Source organism: Cydia strobilella, chromosome Z, assembly GCF_947568885.1.
Source record: "Cydia strobilella chromosome Z, ilCydStro3.1, whole genome shotgun sequence".
Taxonomy (NCBI): Eukaryota; Metazoa; Arthropoda; class Insecta; order Lepidoptera; family Tortricidae; genus Cydia; species Cydia strobilella.
The window spans coordinates 1,765,173-1,788,605 of record NC_086068.1 but is presented as its reverse complement, the minus strand read 5'-3'; the positions used below and the strand labels follow the sequence as shown (position 1 = coordinate 1,788,605).

The 23,433-nt window shown below is 37.6% G+C and overlaps 1 protein-coding gene and 1 long non-coding RNA gene across 2 annotated transcripts in view; both read right to left on the bottom strand.

Moving 5' to 3' along the window:
• The window catches only part of LOC134754592 (uncharacterized), a 363,458-nt gene that overhangs the window by 88,616 nt on the left and 251,409 nt on the right, over positions 1-23,433 (bottom strand). The window lies entirely within an intron of this gene.
• On the bottom strand, positions 16,000-18,079 carry LOC134754568 (RNA polymerase II subunit A C-terminal domain phosphatase SSU72-like). Its single transcript, XM_063690885.1, has one exon. It carries the CDS (start codon positions 17,880-17,882, stop codon positions 17,304-17,306), a length of 579 nt encoding a protein of 192 aa, XP_063546955.1. The 5' UTR covers positions 17,883-18,079; the 3' UTR covers positions 16,000-17,303.

Here is a 23,433-nt window from a genome sequence, read left to right as displayed (position 1 = left end):
TCGCATGCACCCGGAAAGGTGGGCCAAAATGGTCACTGAGTGGGACCCACGGAGCACCATAGACGGTGCAGGCCGGGGTTAAGGCAGACCAAAAAGGAGATGGCGGGACGACTTGGACGCATTCTACCCCAAATGGTGGGAAAATGCCGATGACAGGGTCGAGTGGAGAAAACGAGGGAAGGCCTTTGCCCAGCAGTGGGACACCAAAGTAGGCTAATAAAAAAAAATACCTTTTTGAAGGTGCACATGTTTAGCGGTAAATTTATTATAAATAACCTGGTATCCCAAGGACCCTTACTTACGTCGGAATTTCGGAAATGGTTGCGTGCAATTAACAGGGAAACTTGGAGTCCACATAAATATTCTGTTGTTTGTGGCAAACATTTTCATACAAAATCTAGTATTAGTAGTTAAACTTTTTATTGTACAAAAAGAAACCTGAAACAAGAGAAAATGTTTCAGAGGAATAGTAAAAAAAAATCTCGAGAACGGCTCGAAACTTAATAGTTTTTTTTTCCTGATTTGTTTATATTTTTCAATTTTAAAAATTACCGTGATACTCTCTTGGCCATCCGCGGCCGTTGTCAAACTCAAAAATGGTCAGATAAAAATAGAAATATTTAATAAAAGATACAACGGGAACGGGGATTTGAAAAAGTAGTCGATAAAGCAGTCAAACACCGATAGATTTTTTTTAATACCACGTCGGTGGCAATCAAGCATACGGCCCGCCTGATGGTAAGCAGTTACCGTAGCCTATGGACGCCTGTAACACCAGAGATATTACACGCGCGTTGCCGACCCTAAAATTAAGATTATTAATATGTTGTGACATGACATCACTATTTTTGATCTCACATAGACAATTTACGCACACACTTGCATTTCATTTTTGGTCGCACTTTTAAAGCTTGACAGTTGTTCTTTGTCATCCAGTTCTGTGCGCTCCATAGACATAGTATAGTAGTTATAGACATGAAACCGAGCGACCAGGGGTAAGAGAAAGACATATTCATGTATTGACAGGTTAATGTATGGCAACATAATCCTTTTTCTCTTTCACTCTTATAAATTTCGGTATTTCGCCATCGCCTACCTATGCTGCCATAACCCGACCATGAAAAAAAACCCGGTCGGTAATAAGGACAAAGCATGGCACTATTTTCTCTTTCCTCTTATAGGAATCGCAATAAGACTATCTTTCTCTATCAAAGAGTGTCAGGCCCTTGGTGCCCTCACATTTTACGTGACAGCTAGCTACACCATATAAATTTAACTGTCATTCGACGCGACAGGTATACGGGTAACCATATGTCGCACTACAGCGGGCATGTCACTTCGTAAGGTTCACAAAACAATTATCGAGTTGTCAGAATAAAGTATTTGTACTTAGTATTTGGTACCTAGTATTTGTAATGTGCAAATCCAAATACTTTAGCAACTAAGACTGTAAATTAGTTAGGTATCTATTAGTTTATATCTCTTTCATTTTAAATAAAAATAAGACTGAATAATATGAAACGACAGTCATAAACGCACGCACGCATGTCAGCTATTAATCTGTTTTTTAGATGGCCGTTTAAAGCGGTTCCCTGAGCCAGAAGGCGAAAAATCTCCTTCTATGATCATGTTTTTCTAAGAGGCGTTGATATTTGTAGACGTGGAAAAAAAATGTAGTTCTTGACTATATTATCTTTAATAACATAGCTTCCGATACACGAATTATGACACTTCGCTCGACACAATAAATTCCCAAAGTAACCTCTAACTCGGACTTTTAATCAAACTTTACTCTGTTATTTATTATGTGATACTATAAACAAAAAAAGAAGAAAAACAATCTTAACTTTAATAGTAATTTCATAGCTTTCGAATTTCGATATTGTAACGTTTTAAAAATAAATAAAAATCGACAAAATTCGATCAAAATTGACACTTGGCGTGCATGCATCTTTCCCGTTTTTTCTTGCGAAATGTGACAGTGACAGCGGCAAACCGACCTTTAATGAAGTCACTTCAAACTACCAACAAAATCGACGTCAAAGTTCATACGGTCATAGATTTTTTTAAATATCGAATTAAATTAATTAAAACTCTTGATCTTGCATCAACCGAACAATGAAATAGATAAACTAAGACGTCGAGTTTAAGTCTTGTCAAAGCACTTATATTCACAGCTTGGAAACTAAATGAAACTAACCCTCCTTTGGTAAGAAAATGAAACCGCTCTCGTCCCGAACGTCGTATGCGTCGTTCAGTTCCTCGCAAAGCTTCACATAGTCCGCTTCCAAGCTTCTCTTCCAAAATCTTAACTTAAATAGTAATTTCATAGCTTTTTAAAATAAATAAAAATCGACAAAATTCGATCAAAATTGACACTTGGCGCGCATGATCTTTCCCGTTCTTTCTTGCGAAATGACAGTGACAGCGGCAAACCCATGGAACGACCTTAAATGGGCTTATCAGTTGTCACATCAAAGAGTATTAAAGATTAATACATGATGACAGGTAACTGTTACAAATACTAAGTAAATGTACTAGTAAGTTAAGATTTTTTGTAAACCTTACCAAATGACTTGCCCGCAAAATGGCCGCTGTAGTGCGACGTATGCGGATAACATACTGCGAGATCATGTTCAAAGTAATAACAAGAAAAAAAGGTTGCCTCGTACATTTAGCCTTTCGTATGTTCCTGTCAAAAAATTGCTATTTAAATAGCAAACTGACCTCTAGCAATTTCATAGCTTTTTAAAATAAATAAAAATCGACAAAATTCGATCAAAATTGACACTTGGCGCGCATGATCTTTCCCGTTCTTTCTTGCGAAGTGACAGTGACAGTATATTTTAGTTGACACTTTTTTTTAATTACTAACATTTATTGAGATATACATTGTTTATCATGATTAATCAAAGATGGACAAAGATTTACAACAATTCTTAATAAGGAGTGAAAATTCCATATAAAAAAAGCTTGAAACCCTCAAAATTTCTATGCATTTGACATTTTGAAAGACCTCCATCTACACTAGCGCCCCTAGCGGCGAAATTAAAAGCGGTAGCCCTCATTGTGTTTTTTGAAAAACAAATTATAGCCAGTAATACCTTATGTAAATATATATTCAACTTTCGAACCTAGAAATGAGTTCGAGCGAAATTTCACTACGAAACAGGTCAAAACGAAATGTGAGTATATTTCCGCCGGCCGAATACTGAATATTCGGCCTATGATGAAGCCGAACATCCGGTATCCGGCCAAACAACTATCCGTTGGATCTCTACTGTAAACGTTGTTATAATCATGCGTTTGTTCGAGAAATATTTCTATTCATGATTTTGCGTTTGGAATCATAAATAAACTACAAATTATGCTAACAATAGGGTATTTGACTACTGGTCAAATCAGCTTCTTTTTTCGAATTGTCAAAATGATTTTGCTACTATGAAATTTATATGAAACACTAGCATGTGACGTCACAATCAAATTATCTACTCTTTATAGTTTATACGGGTTTTAAAATAGAAATTGTGTCTAAAAATAACTGCTGTCTACGTTTCTCTATTAATCTTCTGGCGCTTTATTTCATGCATGGTGTAAAATAATTTATTTTAAATACTGTCAAATACCCTATTGTTGTGTATAGTGCGACATAAAATTGTAGAAAATAAATAAAACGGAACTAAAAAAGTTCCATACTAAATTGTTGCCATGTTGCATTTTACATCAAAAATGTGACAGTTACCATAGAGTAACTTATACTAGAGCGGTACTGTCATAGTAAATTTTGTAACCCCAGTAAATTCACTGCCATCTGTCGACACACTTCAAAACTAAAAATGAAGATTTATAAAAATACGATAGAATGTATTTAAATATAGATAAATGATTTTTTTTATTTGCATTAATTATTTTTATGATTTTGACCCATGTTCTTTCACTGATATGCGTTAAAATTGTTAAATAACAAACGAAACCGTCAACGCCATCTATTCGACTGTAGGCCAAAACTAGTAGCGCCCTCTCAACGAGAAACAAATTTTCTTGATTTTCGAGGCACGTTTTTTCCTTAGACTGTATCTATCTATTACGGAGTTATATCAATCTTTGCAGTTACGTAGGAACGCCCTCAATGATATTCTACAATTTCTTGTCGGACTATAAATTGTGATTTTGTCATTACCTCTAATTGACTGCTATGAGAAATCGTTTTAATTTACCTGTTATCAATATTATGTTACAAATCAATATGGAGGAATGTATATTTTCAAACTTTAGCACACTGATTTGGAAATTGTTATATTCTGTAGATCTAATTCGTTTACCACTCTGCGTGTATTTTAAGAAAGTAAACGCATCAAAATATAAGTTATCTTTCTACTAATATTTCTGCGACATGTGGTCAGATAAATCATAATGGCCTGTACAGTCGAAGGCAAAAATATCGATCCAGACAAATGGCTCAAAAATATGTGAACACGACTTTATTGTCTAAGGTGTAAGAGCGTACACATATTTTTCAAACTTTGGGAATGTATATATATTTATGACCTTGACTGTACAAGTGTACATTAATCTCGCTGAAGATTAAGTGTTAAAAACACCCTGTATGTATGTAAAGAGATGACGGACCAAATTCTAGTTCAGAATCATGCATTCACCTTGTATAGAATAATCACGACGATTGCTGTGGTAATATGTGACATTTTCAACCAAAAGGTACCACATTGTCGCTTGTCAATAAGGTTGATTTCAAATTGAAGCTATATGGAAATAGCGCCTTATTGACAACCGACAATAAGTACCCTTTCGATTGAAAATGGCACATATGACTCCTTATGTGCCATTTTCAATCATTTAAGGGTTAACTAATATTAATAGCTATGTATAATATTTCTTTCAATAATAAAGATATTTGAAGTGGTTTATATTTTGAAGGTGTATATTTTGAACCTTTTTGAAGGTGCATATGTTTAGCGGTAAATTTATTATAAATAATCTGGTATCCCAAGGACCCTTACTTACGTCGGAATTTCGGAAATGGTTGCGTGCCATTAACAGGGAGACTTGGATAAATATTATGTTGTTTGTGGCAAACATTTTCTAGCTATATGGTTCAAATTGAAGCTATATGGAAATAGCGCCTTATTGACAACCGACAATAAGTACCCCATGGAGACTATATAAAGGAGCCAAATCTCTATGTATGAAAAGTGTCCATCAAAAAACAGTAATTAGGCGGCGCCACCATACACCGAAATACTACCAAAAACAACCTACGTAATTTCGTCGGGTTATTTGTTGCCTTATATGGTTCATGTTATACTCATGTCCCAGAGCCTAACTAGCGCCCCCGGAGAGATTAGGAACTATTATTTAAAGCTGAAAGCGGTCACTTTTGCAACAATTCTGCCATAAGAGATTGGCATCCTTTCTATACCATCCATAAAGTACCCTTTTGATTGAGAATGGCACATATGACTCCTTCAAATGAGGGCTACCGTTTTTGTGCTCACCAGTTGGCGCCACTGTAGAATTGTTTGACATGATGCCAACGGCCGCTTTCTATCACCGCACCGCTCGCCATCGGCAGGGCGTTCATCCTCACACCCTAGCACCTAAATGGTCGCGTACTGTGCGGTTTAACAGGAATTTCCTCCCGCGTACGATTCGGCTGTGGAATGAGCTCCCTGCCGAGGTTTTCCCGAGGGGCTACAGTATGGGGTTCTTCAAAAAAGGAGTGTACAGGTTTTTAAAGGGTCTGCAACGCGCGTGTAATATCTCTGGTGTTGCAGGCGTCCATAGGCTACGGTGACTGCTTACAATCAGGCGGGCCGTATGCTTGTTTGCCACCGTCGTTGTATAAAAAGATGTAGGTCCAGAAAAACAGATCTCAAAATTCTTCTTTGCTTATTTTTATAAAATCAATACGTTCTTAATATACACAGGTATTTTAACGTCTAAATGTGCCACTTTTTCAACCTGTTTAATTTTGCATATATTTTAGTTGACACTTTTTTTAAACCACAATCATTTATTGAGCTATATCTATTGTTTACCATGATTAATCAAAGATGGACAATGATTTACAACAATTCTTAATAAGGAGTGAAAATTCCATATAAAAAAAGCTTGAAACCTTCAAAATTTCTATGCATTTGACATTTTGAAAGACCTCCATCTACACTAGCGCCCCTAGCGGCGAAATTAAACGCGGTGGCCCTCATTTATTTCATCAATAGTATGATACCTTTGGGTATGGTCCTATACGCACATTAGTTTCCCATCCCCACCCCCTAACACAAGACGCAATCCCCCCTGTTAGCATTAAATATGACCTGGTTGGCAATTTTTCAAAGAAATCAAGTTGGCTTATCTCTGTAAATATATATATGAAATTTATTAAGGACTAGCTTTTGCCCGCGACTTCGTCTGCGTGGACTTAGTAACCCCAGCTAGAGTAAGAATAGTGTCTGGAGAAAGTCTTATTCAACTCATTAATTATCCCAATTCCACCATGATTCCACTCCGCTTTTCACCCTCTTAAGGGATGATTTTCGGGATAAGAACTATCCTATGTCCTTTCCCGGGACTCAAACTATCTCCACGCCAAATTTCAACTAAATCGGTTCAGCGGTTTAAGCGTGAAGAGGTAACACACAGACAGACAGACTTTCGCATTTATAATATTAAGTATGGATCATTTCTTGACAATTTTTTCCTAGTACTTTTCTCAAAAAATAAAAATAATATCGTCATTTGGGACATATTTCTTGCTAAAAGGGGGGGTTGCGTCAGGGGGAGGGGGGGGGGGACGCTAGTGTACCAAAGGTATCATACAACATTAATTTCATGCCGGCTATAATTTGTTTGTCTTCCCCATACATTAGAACATAACTTGACCGAATCAATAGTGAAAAAAGTCTCATGTTCATATATTTTTGAGCACATTGGCCGCTCAGATATATCTGATGGCGACTGTACGTTTAGAAACGTTTAAAAGCCGTTAGCGTGTGGACATTTTGAATCTATTAATTCGAAAAGAACCAATGTCAATATGAATTTTCGAATTAATCGATCACATTATTGTATATTTAATAATGTACATTATATTGTAATAATTAGATAACTAGACGACGTTCCCATTAGTATAACTTTAGTTATTTATGTTTAAGTGCAAGTTGGCAACTGTGTAAGGATGAGTTTTTGAAATTGCAGAGTTTTTCTAAATGTGATTTTATCAACCAAAAGTTGTCGCTTGTTGATAAGGTTAATTTCAAATTGAAGCTATATGGAAATAGCGCCTTATTGACAACAGACAATAAGTACCCTTTTGGTTGGGAATGGCACAAATATTGACCTTAATGTATTTTATGTGAAGGGTTAACATATTTATAATTATTCATGCGATGAATAGATATAAGTTTAATATAGAATTATGATTTTTATTTTAGACCTCTGCGTATATTGCGACAAAATAGAAATTTAATAAAAATGGAACTTAAGATTCCCTGCTAAATTGTTGCCATTTTAAGTCAAAAATGCCTAAATAATTTTCTACAATTTATTGTCGGACTATACTATTGAAATGATTTCGACTAAACCCAAAGTATACGTAACTTTAACAGACGAAAGATCTCAACTTGTTTAAGCAAGTAGGGCTCGCAACGGTTATTGAAATACCCGTTAATATCGTTACGAACCGTTATATTAATTCGTTAATTCAAAAACCGGTTTATGGGTGATTGATGGAACGCGAACTTAAATCCATCGTTCTTTCTCCTTAACAGTAAGAAGAGGGAATGAAATTTTATGGTTCGCTGGGATCGATATAATACCGGTTAACCTCGTTTAACCCTTAAATGCATATTGTTGCCAAATGTATACAAAGCATTGGACAGCTCACAGATTTAAAAAAAAAGTAATAGGTTCCAAAAATAAAAAATCATGCATTTAAGGGTTAAATATGTGAAAGTGATAGCAATGGCGTCCCTACGTTTGACATAATTATTGAAAGTCATAATGTAATGATTTTCATATTATCATTAGTCATAATTCTGAAACCGTTATTTTCAGGATTTTCCTCAGGTTCTCCTATAGATAGGTTAGGTTTGTTTTATGGCAATCCTGAAAAGTTACGCGCTTCTGAGAAAAACCAAATTATGACTAACGACAATGTGGACAAACAATACATTATGACTTAAAACAATATGGGAAACAATAGAGACCCGATAGCAATACTTATTAGTTCTATTTTGCTTCGATATTTTCAATTTAACCGGTAATTTTCGTTCCACAAAAACGACAGACAATCGAATTTGTTATAAACAGGGTGCGTAGCCAAAGTGCCAATCGTTAACGCTCCGTGGCGAACGAAACAGTTGTCTCTGTCGCACTAATATGGAAGTGATAGAGAGAGAGATGACTACGATACGCTACGGAGCGTTAACAATTGGCACGTTGGCTACGCACCCTGGTATCTCAAAAGAACAGTGCCTTTAACCGGTAACCGCTAACGGAAACAAAATCCTTTTCGTTTCCGGGTGTTTGAACGAAAACGGTTTGAAAAATAAAACTGTTTCCGAGGGTGTATTCCCATTTGTCCCCGCCGGGCATAGATGGGAGTGTCTTCATATTAATCATTCCCATTTGCCTCATGTATGGGAGTATATTATTATTGAACCATGTATTATACGACCAAAAACTATCGCATTTAGTCATATTTTACGTGCCAATACGTACCCCAGAGCGGCAGTCAGAAAGAAAATCATCTTTTTCTGGATATGTTCAAAATCTTTTTTTTTAATGTACAAACGCCTTGTGGTTCTTAAGATCTCACTATTTTTTAGGGTTCCGTACCCAAAGGGTAAAACGGGACCCTATTACTAAGACTCCACTGTCTGTCACCAAGCTGTATCTCATGAACCGTGATAGCTAGACAGTTGAAATTTTCACAGATGATGTATTTCTGTTGTCGCTATAACAACAAATACTAAAAACCGGCCAAGTACGAGTCGGACTCGCGCATCGAGGGTTCCGTACTTTTTAGTAATTGTTGTTATAGCGGTAACAGAAATACATCATCTGTGGAAATTTCAACTGTCTAGCTATCACGGTTCATGAGATACAGCCTGGTGACAGACTGACAGACAGCGAAGTCTTAGTAATAGGGTCCCGTTTTTACCCTTAGGGACGGAACCCTAAAAATCACTTGCGTTTCTATGTGTCAACGGCACGTCTGTACACGCGGCATGCGTCATAGTGTGTGTAAGTTGCTTAAAAATAGTACTGAGCAGCCGGCAAACGGCCGTCAATCTGCTATCGCGGGGCGAGGGCATTCGAGTCGGGGCGGGGCGATGCGTGGCCGTTCTGTATGATAATACTATTACTTATTCCGTGCTTTAGGTTTGACGAGGCGTGTTCAGATATTTGTGAGTGCCGTACATATTTACATAGGCTTTCTTAGTACTTGTACAATTCACGTTTTTAAAGGTTTCTTTGCGTTCAAAGGGTACAATATTGGATAAAGGACCTCATTGTACTATTAAAATGTTAATGTATGATTGGTCTTATTGTCTATAACCTTAAATGTTATCTGTCTGTGTGTATCTTACAGCGTCTGTTAGCTATATATGTAAATAGTTGTAAATATAACATGTACATGATGTTACTGTTTGTTTTGTATTTGACTTAAATTACATACGTCATTTTTTAGGAGAATAGATAGGATTAAGTCCGACACGAATCCCGCCAAAACGTCGCTCCCATACAATTGAAGTTATGTTCTCATTTTAACCCATATATGCCCATTGGGTCGTTTTCGACCCACACTCGTTAAGGTTACAGACTCACTCCCCTACTAATTTTAACGTGTAGCTTGTTTTATTGATTAGGTCGAAAACAACCCAATGGGCATATTTTTAGTTCCATATTATACTCGTATGTGGCTTAATTTTTGCTTATTTAAATGCACGAATAAATATGACGCAACACCACGGAAGTAAGAGTCAGAACTAAATAAACCGGCCAAGTGCGAGTCGGACTCGCGCACCGAGGGTTCCGTACTTTTTAGTATTTGTTGTTATAGCGGCAACAGAAATACATAATCTGTGAAAATTTCAACTGTCTAGCTACCACGGTTCATGAGATACAGCCTGGTGACAGACGGACAGCGGAGTCTTAGTAATAGGGTAGGGAACCCTAAAAATTGCGGTCGAGAGTGCAGGATAGGGAAGTAGGCAAATCGCGGGCGATAAGTCAAAATCAAAACTTGCGCAGCCGCAACAATACCGCAGCCTAACTCCGGTAAAAATTTAACGAAGGCGGAGCCGGAAGTGCAACATTAAAAATACCTAAAACCAAACTGAATTTCCGGTTTATCGGTTCCGGAGGCGAAGCCACAGGGCGGACACGCTATACATTAAAAATCACTTGCGTTTCTATGTGTGAACTGACGTCTCTACACGCGTCATGCGTCATAGTGTAAGTTGCTTAAAATTAGTACTGAGCGGCCAGCAAACGGCCGTCAATCTGCTGTCGCGGGGCGAGGGCATTCGAGTCGGGGCGGGGCGGGGCGTGGCCGTTCTGTATGATAATACTATTACTTATTCTGTGGTAAAGCTCCGTATATAGATGCCTACCCAAGATACTGAAGATCCGTTGGTCTGTTACTGAAGTGCTGCGTAGAGCATGTGGGTGGTATTGAGTATACCTCATGCGACGTGCTACGGTGGTGCGGACACGTTTCACGGATGAACGACCAGCGTGTGGCTAAGTGCATTTTTTATTCTGAGCATGAGGAGGGCAAGCGGAAACAGGGCGGCCATATTCTCAGGTACAAATATGTGGCACATGAAAGTGTCGTATAGAGGAGCAGGCAGCCATACGAACAAAACTGCGGGCTGCAATAAATGCCAAGGTAACTGAATTTGCTCGCAGAACTGATGGCCGGTGGGGCCGGAAGGTTCTGGAGTGGCGTCCGCGTACCGGAAGACGAACTGCCGGTAGGCCTCCAACGAGGTGGAGCGACGACCTGGTGAAGGTCGCGGGAGTTCGGTGGATACGAGCGGCACAGGATCGGTCGGAGTGGCGAGCCTTGGGGGAGGCCTATGTCCAGCAGTGGACGTCTATCGGCTGACATGATGAACTGAATTTAAGACTTATTGAAGGCGCTTAGAGCTGGATGCCAAGCGCGACGAAATAAAAGCCTTAAATAAAATTATTAAAGCCGTTTTTTTCCCATCTCAATCAATCAATCAATGTTTTTATTTGTTAAACATAGGTACATAGGTGTTACAATAATTACTTAGAATCACTATGTCTTACCAGCATTAGGTATACAAATTTGTTTGTGTTGGTAAGTTTAATAATAAATCTTACTCAAATTATTACATTAAATTAAATTATTGTCTCTTTTATATTCGTCAATGGAGTAATACGCTTTGTTTGATAAGAATGCAAACAGACGTTTCTTAAAGAGTTATGTTGTCTGTATTTAAAATGCTATTTGGTAATAGTACATTATGATACAAGTGTGCTAAGTTGGTCATTACACACGAGGCGATATTGTGCGCGCGAGCTGTAAGCGAGCGCGCAATAAGAAAGCCGATGTGTGTAATGACCAATGCACACGCGTTTCATACGACGTTTTTCAACACACTTGCGAGAAAAAAAAGAAACTTTCATATTAATCAAATTTTAATAGTTGAAACAGTTAGTATTGTGTGTTTCATCTGTCATACTGCCGGCCGGCCCTCGCCTCGGCCGCGCGCCGCGCAGGCGGTCGGGCGCGCCGGTGCCCGCCAGTCTGACCAATTAAAGAAGGCTCCCTTTCCATGCATATTATTAGCAATCAGTTACCTTCTTAACTCAGTCGGATAATATAATGAAAAAGCACGAGTGAAATAATACACTGAAAGAGCACGCGTGTTTAATATCTAGGATTATGAGCCAAAAATCGGTGGAATAAAAACGTCGTTTTGAGAAAGTGTGTTGAAAAATATTGAAAATTCTTGAAGCCATTCCAAAAACACTTTTAGATAGCAAGGCCGTGTTAAATGAGATAGTATTGCTAATCTTCCCTTGTTGACGTACACTATTAAAGCTTTGAAATTGATTTTTATTTTGCTTAACATAACATGAAATTTCATAGATCAAGTTATTTGCTTTACTATTTCATTGTTTCATGATCATTTTCTAGGATAGGAACCCCTGTCTGGGTATAGGCCTTCCAGTTTTCTCTGTCTTTAGCTTGGTTTATCCACTCTTTTCCAGCTGTAGCTACCGCTCCATCGCTTAGTAGGTCGTGCCTGTCGTCTTTTTCCACTGGGACCTTTCCATCTAGTTATTTATGCTTATAATTATTAAATATTATAAATGTGAAAGTGTCTGTCTGTTACCTGTTCACGCTTAAACCGCTGAACCGAATTAGTTGAAATTTGGTATATAGTCCTGGGGAAGGGCATAGGGTAGTTTTTATCCCAGAAATCATCCTTAAAGGGGGTGAAAACGGGTGGAAGTTTGTATGGGGAATTGATAAAAAGCAGATTGGGTAAAAAAAACCGGCCAAGTGCGAGTCGGACTCGCGCACGAAGGGTTCCGTACCATTACGGAAAAAATCAGCAAAAAAATCACGTTTGTTGTATGGCCCCATTTAAATATTTATATTATTCTGTTTTTAGTATTTGTTGTTATAGCGGCAACAGAAATACATCACCTGTGAAAATTTCAACTGTCTAGCTATCACGGTTCACGAGATACAGCCTGGTGACCGACAGACAGACGGACAGCGGAGTCTTAGTAATAGGGTCCCGTTTTTACCCTTTGGATACGGAACCCTAATAAGCTACCTCTCTAAGCAAAATGTGAGATGACATAACAGAACAGTGTAATGGTGTCATTATAAATGACATTTAATTTTATAGAAAATTCGACATTAATGATGACATTGCAAATGCCAGGTGGAGTTAATAGCTTGGTCAGACCCTAGCGCATGGAGACTAAATAAAGGAGCCAAATCTCTATGTATGAAAAGTGTCCATCAAAAAACAGTAATTAGGCGGCGCCACCATACACCGAAATGCTACCAAAAACAACCTACGTAATTTGGTCGGGTTATTTGTTGCCTTATATGGTTCATGTTATACTCATGTCCCAGAGCCTAACTAGCGCCACCGGAGAGATTAGGAACTATTATTTAAAGCTGAAAGCGGTCACTTTTGCAACAATTCTGCCTTAAGAGATTGGCATCCTTTCTATACCATCCATACCCTAGCGGTCTCGCTTCAGTCAGTTCACCGCAGCGAATAGAACCGGGGTGAATAGGGACAAAACGTATAAGGTAATTTACCTGACAATTTCTTAAAAAAAAGACACAAATTATGTCATACGATTGAAAATAATAGTCAATTATGTATGATATAATTTGTGTGGGTATTTTTTTATGAAATTGTCAGTTAAATCACATTTTTAAGTTTTGTCCCCATTCACCCCAGTTGACGGTATTTAGAAATTTTTCGCTGCGGTGAACTCACTATTTTTTAAAGAGCAGAACGGGTCACTAGGATTTCTACACAGTGACCCGTTTCCATTGCTCTCGAGTGTACGACATTGTAACAAAGTTAATGGTAGTTAGTTTAAATTTAGTGGACTAGGCAAGTCATTGTGAACGCCTATTGCCTTCGGCGTAGGGAATGCAAACCGGTTTTTAATTGTATGGATAAACCGGTTATTAGTCGAAATTTCATACAAATAAAAACCGGTTTGCCATCCCTACTTTTCGGCGTTCCGTATTTGGAACGTCGGGCGGTAATAGGCGTGTAACTCGCGGGGGTATAATGTAAATATTACACTACTGTATGAAAGGATTATGGAATAAATTAATGAGCTTAATAAGCGTTGGATGGTTTTATTTTTAACGATTTAAACTAAATTTAGCAAATAGGGAATATTACGCGAACATCTGCGTAGGGGGCGCCACTACCACAATCTGGTCTACCGCGAAACAAGATGAAAATCGAAATTTCGTTATCTAACATCTCTGTCACTCTTGTATATTCAAGCGTACTATTTCTCAATTTTAGACCGTTTGATGTAAGGTACTGTTATTATCATTTATCCGTGTCATTTATTTAGAAAGCCTGATTCATTTCCAAATTCAATGTAACAGTGGAATAGTTATTTGTTATACTAGGGTGCAAAGTTGTATTTTACCCGCGAGTGTGGAATTGAAACACGAGCATGCGAAAGGATTCTATAGTTGGATTCTAAAATATAATCCTGAGCGTAGCGAATGTTTCAACACACGAGAAGTAAAATACATTTGCACCCGTGTGTAACACAAAACTTTTCACCTCACTGTAGCGAGGAAAGTGCAACATGCAAAAAAAAAAGCTCATAAAAAAGTCTTTATTGGTACACATTACAATCATCATCGGGTTAATTGGAATCATCAAGGGCCTGACACTCTTTGATAGAGAAAGATAGTCTTATTGCAATTCTTATAAGAGGAAAGAGAAAATAGTGCCATGCTTTGTCTTTATCACCGACAAGGCATTTTTTCATGGTCGGGTTATGGCATCATAGCAAGGAGGCGATGGCGAAATACCGAAATGTATAAGAGTGAAAGAGAAAAAAATATTATTCTCTTTATTTATATATCTTTCTTCTTAAGTTACTTATTTTATAACATGAATATAAAAGTAAAATATAAAAACACAAAACTTACAATAGTACATTATGATACAAGTGTGCTAAGTTGGTCATTACACACGAGGCGATATTGTGCGTGCAAGAAAGCCGATGTGTGTAATGACCAATGCACACGCGTTTCATACGACGTTTTTCTACACACTTGCGAGAAAAAAAAACTTTCTAATTAATCAAATTTTAATTGTTAAAACAGTAGAAGTCTAAAATCTGTCATACTGCCGGCCGCCTCTCGGGGCCGGCCGGGCCGCAGCAGGCGGTCGGGGGGCGCCGGTGCCCGCCAGTCCAACCAATTAAAGAAGGCTCCGTTTCCATGCATATCATTAGCAATCAGTTACCTTCTTAACTCGGTCATATAATATAATGAAAAAGCACGAGTGTTATAATATACTGAAAGAGCACGCGTTTAATATCTAGTATTATGAGCCAAAAATCGGTGGAATAAAAACGTCGTTTTGAGCAAGTGTGTTGAAAAATACATATAAATACATTATAAAAAACCTAACCTAGGGTGCCGCCAGCAGCGGGGCAGGGCCCAAGCTGCCGGTGGTCAGGGCCGCAGAGAGAGGAACCGGCGGACTATCCGCGCCGTGTCCAAGATTACCGCCTTCTGCATCTGACCCTTGACACAACCACCTAGCGAGAGTCTTTCAATGTCGAGACTCTTCGCTATGAGACCGTTACTTACAATTAAGTATACAGAGAAATTCATAATAATTTAGAAGCAGTAGACCTATATAGGTTCTTAAATTGGCCGAGCAAAAGTGCTTACGATCTTTTCATCAATAATCCTCATCTTACCTCCAAGATGAGAGTGATCATTAGTGCTAGACAGCCATAATTTCATATGGATATACACGGTGGCTAAAAAATAAGTGCATTCCCGTTGCCAGGGAGGTTTTGGGATTATACTGAGCAACTTTTACTATGGGACCAACCACGAAATCGCTGAAAAATTTGGCTGGTCCATTTTCTATGGGTGTAAAATTTTTTTCGCGGTTTCGTTGTTGGTCCTATAGTAAAAGTTGCTCAGTATAATCCCAAAACCTCCCTGGCAACGGGAATGTACTTATTTTTTGCCACCCTGTATAAATCAATTGATCTGACAAGGTGGTAAATAAATAAAATCCGCCGCGGCCGCATCTCCGTATATCTAAGGTGGAAGCTTTATAACTTCTACATCTATCTATCTATTCATTCTATATATATGTTTCCTGACTGAATGTAAGTATAATGTCTTAGTTTTTTAATAGAACACAAATACAGCAAAAGTGAAATAATGACCTTGGACGTGATACAATATTCAATCAAAATATTTCATAATTCAGGAAAGTAAATTTGGTATAAGTATTTTCGTTCTTGAAGTACACGAATGACAAAAATTATAGTCACAGGCGTCACAGCCGAAAAAGGTAGAATTTTGTAGTCATTAGTAGATCAATTCATAGAATTTAAGTTATAAATAAATAACCTAAAATAACCGTGCCCGGTTAATCAAGTTTCCAATAATCGGATATGAAATATTTCAGTTACGGTCATAACCAATTTGCATTCCCTAATAGTAACATTTTACCTTTGTATACACAGAGTAAATGAACGTGGGAAGGAGAGAATAGTACCTAATTGTGGAGATGAAAGGTAGGTTTATCAAAATTCTAGTTTCATTGTTCAAAATTATCTGCGAAGGGGGCGCCACTACCACAATCTGAGGGTCTATCGCGAAACAAGAAAATCGAAACTTCGTTATTTAACATCTCTGTCACTCTTGCATATTCAAGCGATAAAGAGGCAGATAGCGAAATTTCGGATTCGCGTTTCCCCTTAGGTCCTCTGTAAACAAACCACCTTGATGAATCAATGTCATATTTTATTATCTTTGAAAACTTGTTGAAAACCTGTTAAAGGTACAGTATGTATAAGTTACTCTATGGTTTACTAAAAAGGCTAGTGCTGCACTCGGGTGGCAGAACATTGCAGCCATCATACTTTCACAGCAACGCATGAATATCTTATGCTATATTAGTCAGGCTCAGTACAAAAAGTATGATGGAAAACAATTATGCACTACATCGGTAATGTGTTTGAGTATACAGAGTTGAAATTCATAAAATAATTAGTAATAGTTATCTGGAATATAAAAACCTATAACCTATAAAAATGGTTAACCTTTTGGACACCAAGAGTCACTAAATAGGTCGTGCCTGCCATACCAGCCACTAAAGTGGTCATGGCGGATGCTGTCAAAGCAATTATATTCGTTATTCACTAGTCGAGATATTGGCATGTAGGCCACATCTTGACGCTTGAGGAAAAGCGTTCAAAAGGTTCAAAATATTAGCAACAAGACAAATCTTATACCATTAAATCAATTCTTGTATATATTATATTTCGGGGATCTCGGAAACGGCTCTAACGATTCTGATGAAATATGCTATAAGGGGGTTTTCGGGGACGAAAAATCGATCTAACTAGGTCTTATCTCTGGGAAAAAGCTCGGTCTCCCAGATATTGATAAATTATATGAAGTAAGAATTCATAGCAGTAACAAATGTCATAACCAATTGGTTATGGATTTATACAGTAAGTGTATACTGTGTATATCAATAAAACATAATACAATTCAAAATGGGTCTATGGCATGTTCCCTCAAAGTCATGTAATAATTCATCAATATCATTGTCCAAGTCATCACTCTGCGCCATCTTAGAAACCATGTCGCTGATGAGAAATGCACCGATGGTAGCTTCCTCGTGGTTGTCCTGTATGTCCATGTTGATCACATGCACAGGCTGGTTGTGGATGGACCTCCTTGACCCGAACCATTCAATAACTTGATCGTATACTCTTTCTTCACATGTGATGATCACATCAAAGCGGTTTTTACAATCCTGGAACCTCTCCGGGCATGGCTTGATTCTTCGATTTCTATCTAACATGTGTAACAATCCATTTTGGGTGTAGTATGTTTTATCTTTGTCCAACAAGTCGTTATAGATATCATCGTAAGGAACCCCAAACTCGTAACAATTGGGTCGATCGGCTGATGCACCCGGTAGTTTCACTTTTTCTCCCGTACCAAATGATTTCACTTTGAACCCCTTCTTAGCCAGGAATGCGTGAGCTTCCATGCTACGATTCATGTTCGAAGAACAAACGACAGCGACAAATAAATCTGCCATTGTTGCTGTGACTGCCTCAGTGGCCTTAGTTCAATCTCGTATAATAAATTCCTTAGCTTGAGACAGAACGTTCATTTAATCATTTTTAGGAATAGTCTATTCTCGCGCGCTTTACATAAAAGACTTTTCCTAATACCTTGTTTTTAATTAAAATATAAACGTTTTGTTTGGAGAAATGAGGTTAGATTACGTTTACGGCTTACGTTCCGATTTGGCGATAGGGTGCGTAGCAATAGCAAACGTGCAATCGTTAACGCTCCGTAGCGAACGAATAGCAATTGTCACTGTCGCACTAGTATGGAAGAGTGATAGAGAGAGATGACTAAGATACGCTGCGAAGCGCGATTGGCACGTTGGCTACGCGCCCTGACCTGACATTTCGTTCGTTCATTAAAGCTCTTTACAGACGGGCGTACCGGACAGCGACTTGGTGCGGTCAAAATATCTGTTTTTCGCTCGGAGGATATAAACATTAAGCTTACTCCAGACTACGCGGCGCGAAGCCGCGAACACGAGTGTGGAGTCGATATCGCTGATTAGCGAACTAGACTCCACACTCATGTTCGCGGCTTCGCGCCGCGATTCGCGCACGAGTGTGGATGGCGCCCTTTATGAAAAATAACCATGTTGTTTTTGTTTTATACGGCATTGAAATTTGTCCAGATTTCACTCCGCATACGTTATTGCGGGGAGGGGAACGTCAAATGTACCTATATACGTAACATAAATCTAGTCTAACTGGATCGGTCATGAGGGGTGAGGGGAAATGACCGAACGGGATAGTCTTATGTATCTTTCAGTAGGAGTAGCAGAGAAAGCGCTGTTATCAGTGGCGAAGCGTGAACTAATCTAGCCGTGTGCGAAATCGCATCTGCGAGGCCCTATTTCTTCACTATGCCCGAAAGAGCCTCGCGCGAGGCCCCCCCTTGGGGCGCGAGGCCGTGGGCGACGGCCCACTTCGCCCACGCCTAGCTACGCCATTGTTTGTCCTTGTCACACTCACATTTTTTTTTATTCCCCACCGTAAATTTGTATGGTTTATGGTGGGCTACAAATCTAATCGACCAATCATATTGTCGCATTGCGTATGTTCCGTCCCTCACGGGCGCACGCGTATAGCTGATTTGTGCAATGCTAGGTCTATAGGGCCCTCCACACTCATGCGCGAATCGCGGCTTCGCGCCGTGATTCGCGCATGAGTGTGAAGGGACATTTTGATACGTAACGTAAAAATAGCCATGTCAGATAAACGTCAATCCATACATTGTGTATGACCATTGGCCGACTTTTTTCGAAAGAGGGGAACGCCTGTTAATGGCTACTCCGTTTGGTACTACTCTACTACTCCGTAAAGTGCGCTCCAGACTACGCGGCACGAATGCGAGTGTGGAGTCGATTTCGCTGATTACCGAACTTGACTCCACACTCGCGTTCGAGGCTTCGCGCATGAGTGTGGAGGGCCCTTAAGGTTTTTCGTTCTCACTGTTAAGTGAGTCACACTTAACTATGTCCTAGTCAAAGAATATAATACTCACTGTCCTAGTCCTAGACGGACGTACGACGGACCACGTACACACGATCGAACGTGCGCCGAATCCCACCAAGGTCGCATCTGAGCGTTTCTTTTTTTTTGTCTTTTTTTTGATGTGACTTTTTGAAACTTTTGTGTTACTTCTCTATGGCTATTTCTACTCAGAATCACGAGCTCTTTCAACCCTAATGGGATAAAAAAATGTCCCAAGGTTTTTTCCTATTGTGTTACCATTTCCCCATATACAAATTTTAGGACACTTTTTCTCCTATAAGGATGAAAAGGGCTCGTGATCCTGACTAGAAATAACACAAAATTGGCAAAAAAGGTCACATAAAAAAATAGCTAAAAAAAGAAACGCTCATCTCACTATGTTGTGTTGACTTTCTCACTATATTGAATTTGTCTGTGGAGCCCTTTATGATAAGGAAGTTTGTCTTAGTGCTTATGGCACTATACAACGCCATCTTCTTCCGCCGTCAAGTTTTTTAGGCTTTACGCATACAAACAATGGTTACAAGAGTGAAGCTTATATTATATATACATATATTATTTGAAGGTATAATAAAAAGGATAATAATTGCTGCAATATTTTTTAATAGTGGAAACTTCAATATCGGTATTAGATACAAAACCACGTTATACAGGGTGGTTAAAAAATAAGTGCATTCCCGTTGCCAATAGACCGATAGTGGGACCATATTTTTGACCTTAAAGTTATGATAATTCTAAAGAAGGAAAAGTGATGCTTATATGGCAGGGGACATGTTTTTAAGCATATTTGTAATTTAAGAGGAAAAGTTAGAACGAGCGTTAGGTATAAATTAGGTATTTATATATTTTGATTGATGCTTTTTGAATATTGAATTAAAGTGCAAAGTTTAAGCTTCATCGTTTAAATTATGTATGACTCTTTAAACTGTTACATTTTTAGACAAAAATTTAACGTGCTTCTTTGTCAAACTAAAATTAGCTTATTATTTTGTCGATATTGAATTAAAGTTTTAAAAATCCACAATAATATCTCTAAATTCTTAAGTTAATAGACAAAGCCGAAAAATTAGAAAAATAGGATTGCTGCTTAAATTTTAATATGCGTTTTTTGTCCTGTAAGGTCCAATATTGAATTAAAGTCTATAAAGATAAGTTTCATACTATAAAATAATATATGCAACCATATTATGAAAAGTAAGAAATTTCTGTGTGTAGCTTCCATTGTTATAGCCAAATCTATTTAAAAAGGCGCGAAATTCATACATACGCCGCGCTGGTCCGTCAAGGTGCCGGCGCGGCACGCGGGAGCCTATCGTAGCATTCGTATCTATCTATACCTATAGGTACCTCGCCCGGTCGCCCCACCCCCCGCTCAGCTTCGTAAGTACTTCGTACTTTTCTTGTCATTCATTAGTTTGTTTACCGTGCACATAAATTAGATGCCGATATTACGTGAAATTAATGTAATTATGACTTCAAAATGAGTACAAAATGTTTGTTATGTGGACTGATTATTTGTAGTTACTTAGTGGTCCGAGAGCTGGTAGACATTTTGGAGTAGGTCCTTGAGGCAAGCTGAAAATTTGCCTGATACTTCTCCTATCATACCCTAACTCAGCACTGGAGGTCTGGCTGCAGGGTAGCGGGGCTAAATCAACCCTTATATTTTTTAAGATTTTTTAGGGCTCCAAAAAAGTTCGTGAGGCAATCTGTAATTTTTACAGGTTGAAGTTAAGTATCTAAATAGTCACAAAAAATAAGCCTGAACATTTGGTCGGGTCTTTGACCTTGCCAGAAGAGCTAAAAAGTAACGTATGGCACTTACTCGTACGTAAAATTAAGTTTGTCTACTATAGTAATTGTATGCATTACAAAGTTATTTTTGTAGTACAGTAAATTAAAGACTACTGGGTAGGATGTACAGTCAGCAATACTATTCGCTTAGCACCGTTGCATACAAACTTCTTTACAGGGGTGGTATGTTTTCTCTGCAGCTGACTGTACAATGTGATTGTAACTATGACGATGGTGTATATTTATGATATATGTTATTTATTGTGTTTTTTGTATGTTACTTAAGGGCTTCTGTTAAGGGAACGAAAATTTGATTATTTAAGCCCTGTAAATATTTTTTTCTGTTTTTTTTTTTCTATTTGTTTTTTTTTTAATGTTTATTAAGGGTCCACTGCAGGCGAACGAAAATGTTTATTATTTTGCGCTACGGCACACGGTTTAGGAGATACAGAATTAAAAAGGTTTTTTGTGTTTTTTTTTTAATATATTAGTTAAGGGTTTCTTAGTGGAACGAAAATTTGATTATTTTTGCGCTCCGTCGCACGGTTTAGGAGATACAGCCCTCTAAAAAAAATTTTGTTTTTTTTTTCTTTTCTTTTTAAATGTTAATTAAGTTGAACGAAAATTTTATTATTTTACGCTACGACGCTATTATTAAATTATGTTAGATTTTGAAATTTTTATATTAAATATATCTACTTATATATAAAGTTGAAGTTTGGTTATTGAATTTTATATTATATAAATATACAAAAAAAGAAATATAGGGCTGTATCTCCTAACCCGTCCGTCGCGCGTCGTAGCGCAAAAATAATAAAATTTTCGTTCCCCTTTAAAAACACTTTTAATATACAAAAAACACAATGAAACACAATAAGAAAAAAAACTCTACACGGCTGTATCTCCTAAGCCGAGCGTCGTAATATTAAAAAAAAAAAAAAATACCAAAAAAGTCTTTATAAGGCTGTATCTCTGAACCGTGGGTCGTAGAGTAAAATAATAAAATTTTCTTTCAACTTAATTAACATTTAAAAAGAAAAGAAAAAAAAAACAGAATTTTTTTTTTTAGAGGGCTGTATCTCCTAAACCGTGCGTTGTAGCGCAAAAATAATCTAATTTTCGTTCCCCTTTGAGAAACCCCTAAGTAACATACAGAAAACACAATGAAAAACTAAAAAGAAAAACAAAGAAAAAATCTTTATAGGGTTGTATCTCCTAAACCGTGCGACGGAGCGCAAAAATAATCAAATTTTCATTCCACTAAGAATCCCTTAAGTAATATATTTAAAAAAAACACAGAAAATTTTTATAAGGCTGTATCTCCTAAACCGTGCATCGTAGCGCAAAATAATAAAATTTTCGTTCCATTGCAGTGGACCCTTAGTTAACATTAAAAAAACAGAAAAAAAAAACAGAAATAGTACATTTCGATGCTAGTGCGGAAAGTATGTCATACTTTACATACTTTCGAAGAATGACATTTCCGCACGAGTATCGAACGACGTTTTTTAATACCGTTGCGAAAAACAACAAGTAAGGAATTCGAAACTTTTATATTATTAATTCTGTGACATTATTGACATTAGACTTATATTGACCGGGATATAGACCGTGATTACCTTTTGTATTATTTGTGAGCTCGCGATATTTCAAAACCACCGTGAATCATTCAAAACTCTAATTATTGACATTGACATTATGAAGAGGTGTTTTTATAGCTTTTATTCGACTAGAATGGATTTTGTTATTATTATTGAACCCACTACATACAACATTATACACATTGTATTGTTTTACAAATATAAAACATTGTACTATTATTACCTAAATATCGTTATTAACGATTATTTCAATACTCAATACTCAGTAATCAACATAAAAACCTACTGTTAAAGTAAGAATACGAAAAATATACATATTTCATATTTTATTACTTACCTCTTCATCATTATAACACGTCTATTTTTTTATATATTGAATATTGAAAAACCGTTCTTAATAAGTTGTCTGAATAGAACGGAACGCCTGTCAAAGGAGAGGCGTTTTTTATTTCTGCTTTAAATTTCCAAAGGCAACATTCGATATTGTTTTTATAAATGTACGATACACAAATAATCGTAATTAACGATATTTGGGTAATAATAGTACAATGTTTTATATGTACAATTGTCTTATAGAACATGCATTTAAAAAAAACTTTCATTAAAGTGGGTTCAATAATAATAACACCCA

Excerpts from the sequence above, each read along its gene's own strand:
- LOC134754568 (XM_063690885.1), bottom strand. The coding sequence starts at position 17,882 with ATGGCAGATTTATTTGTCGCTGTCGTTTGTTCTTCGAACATGAATCGT.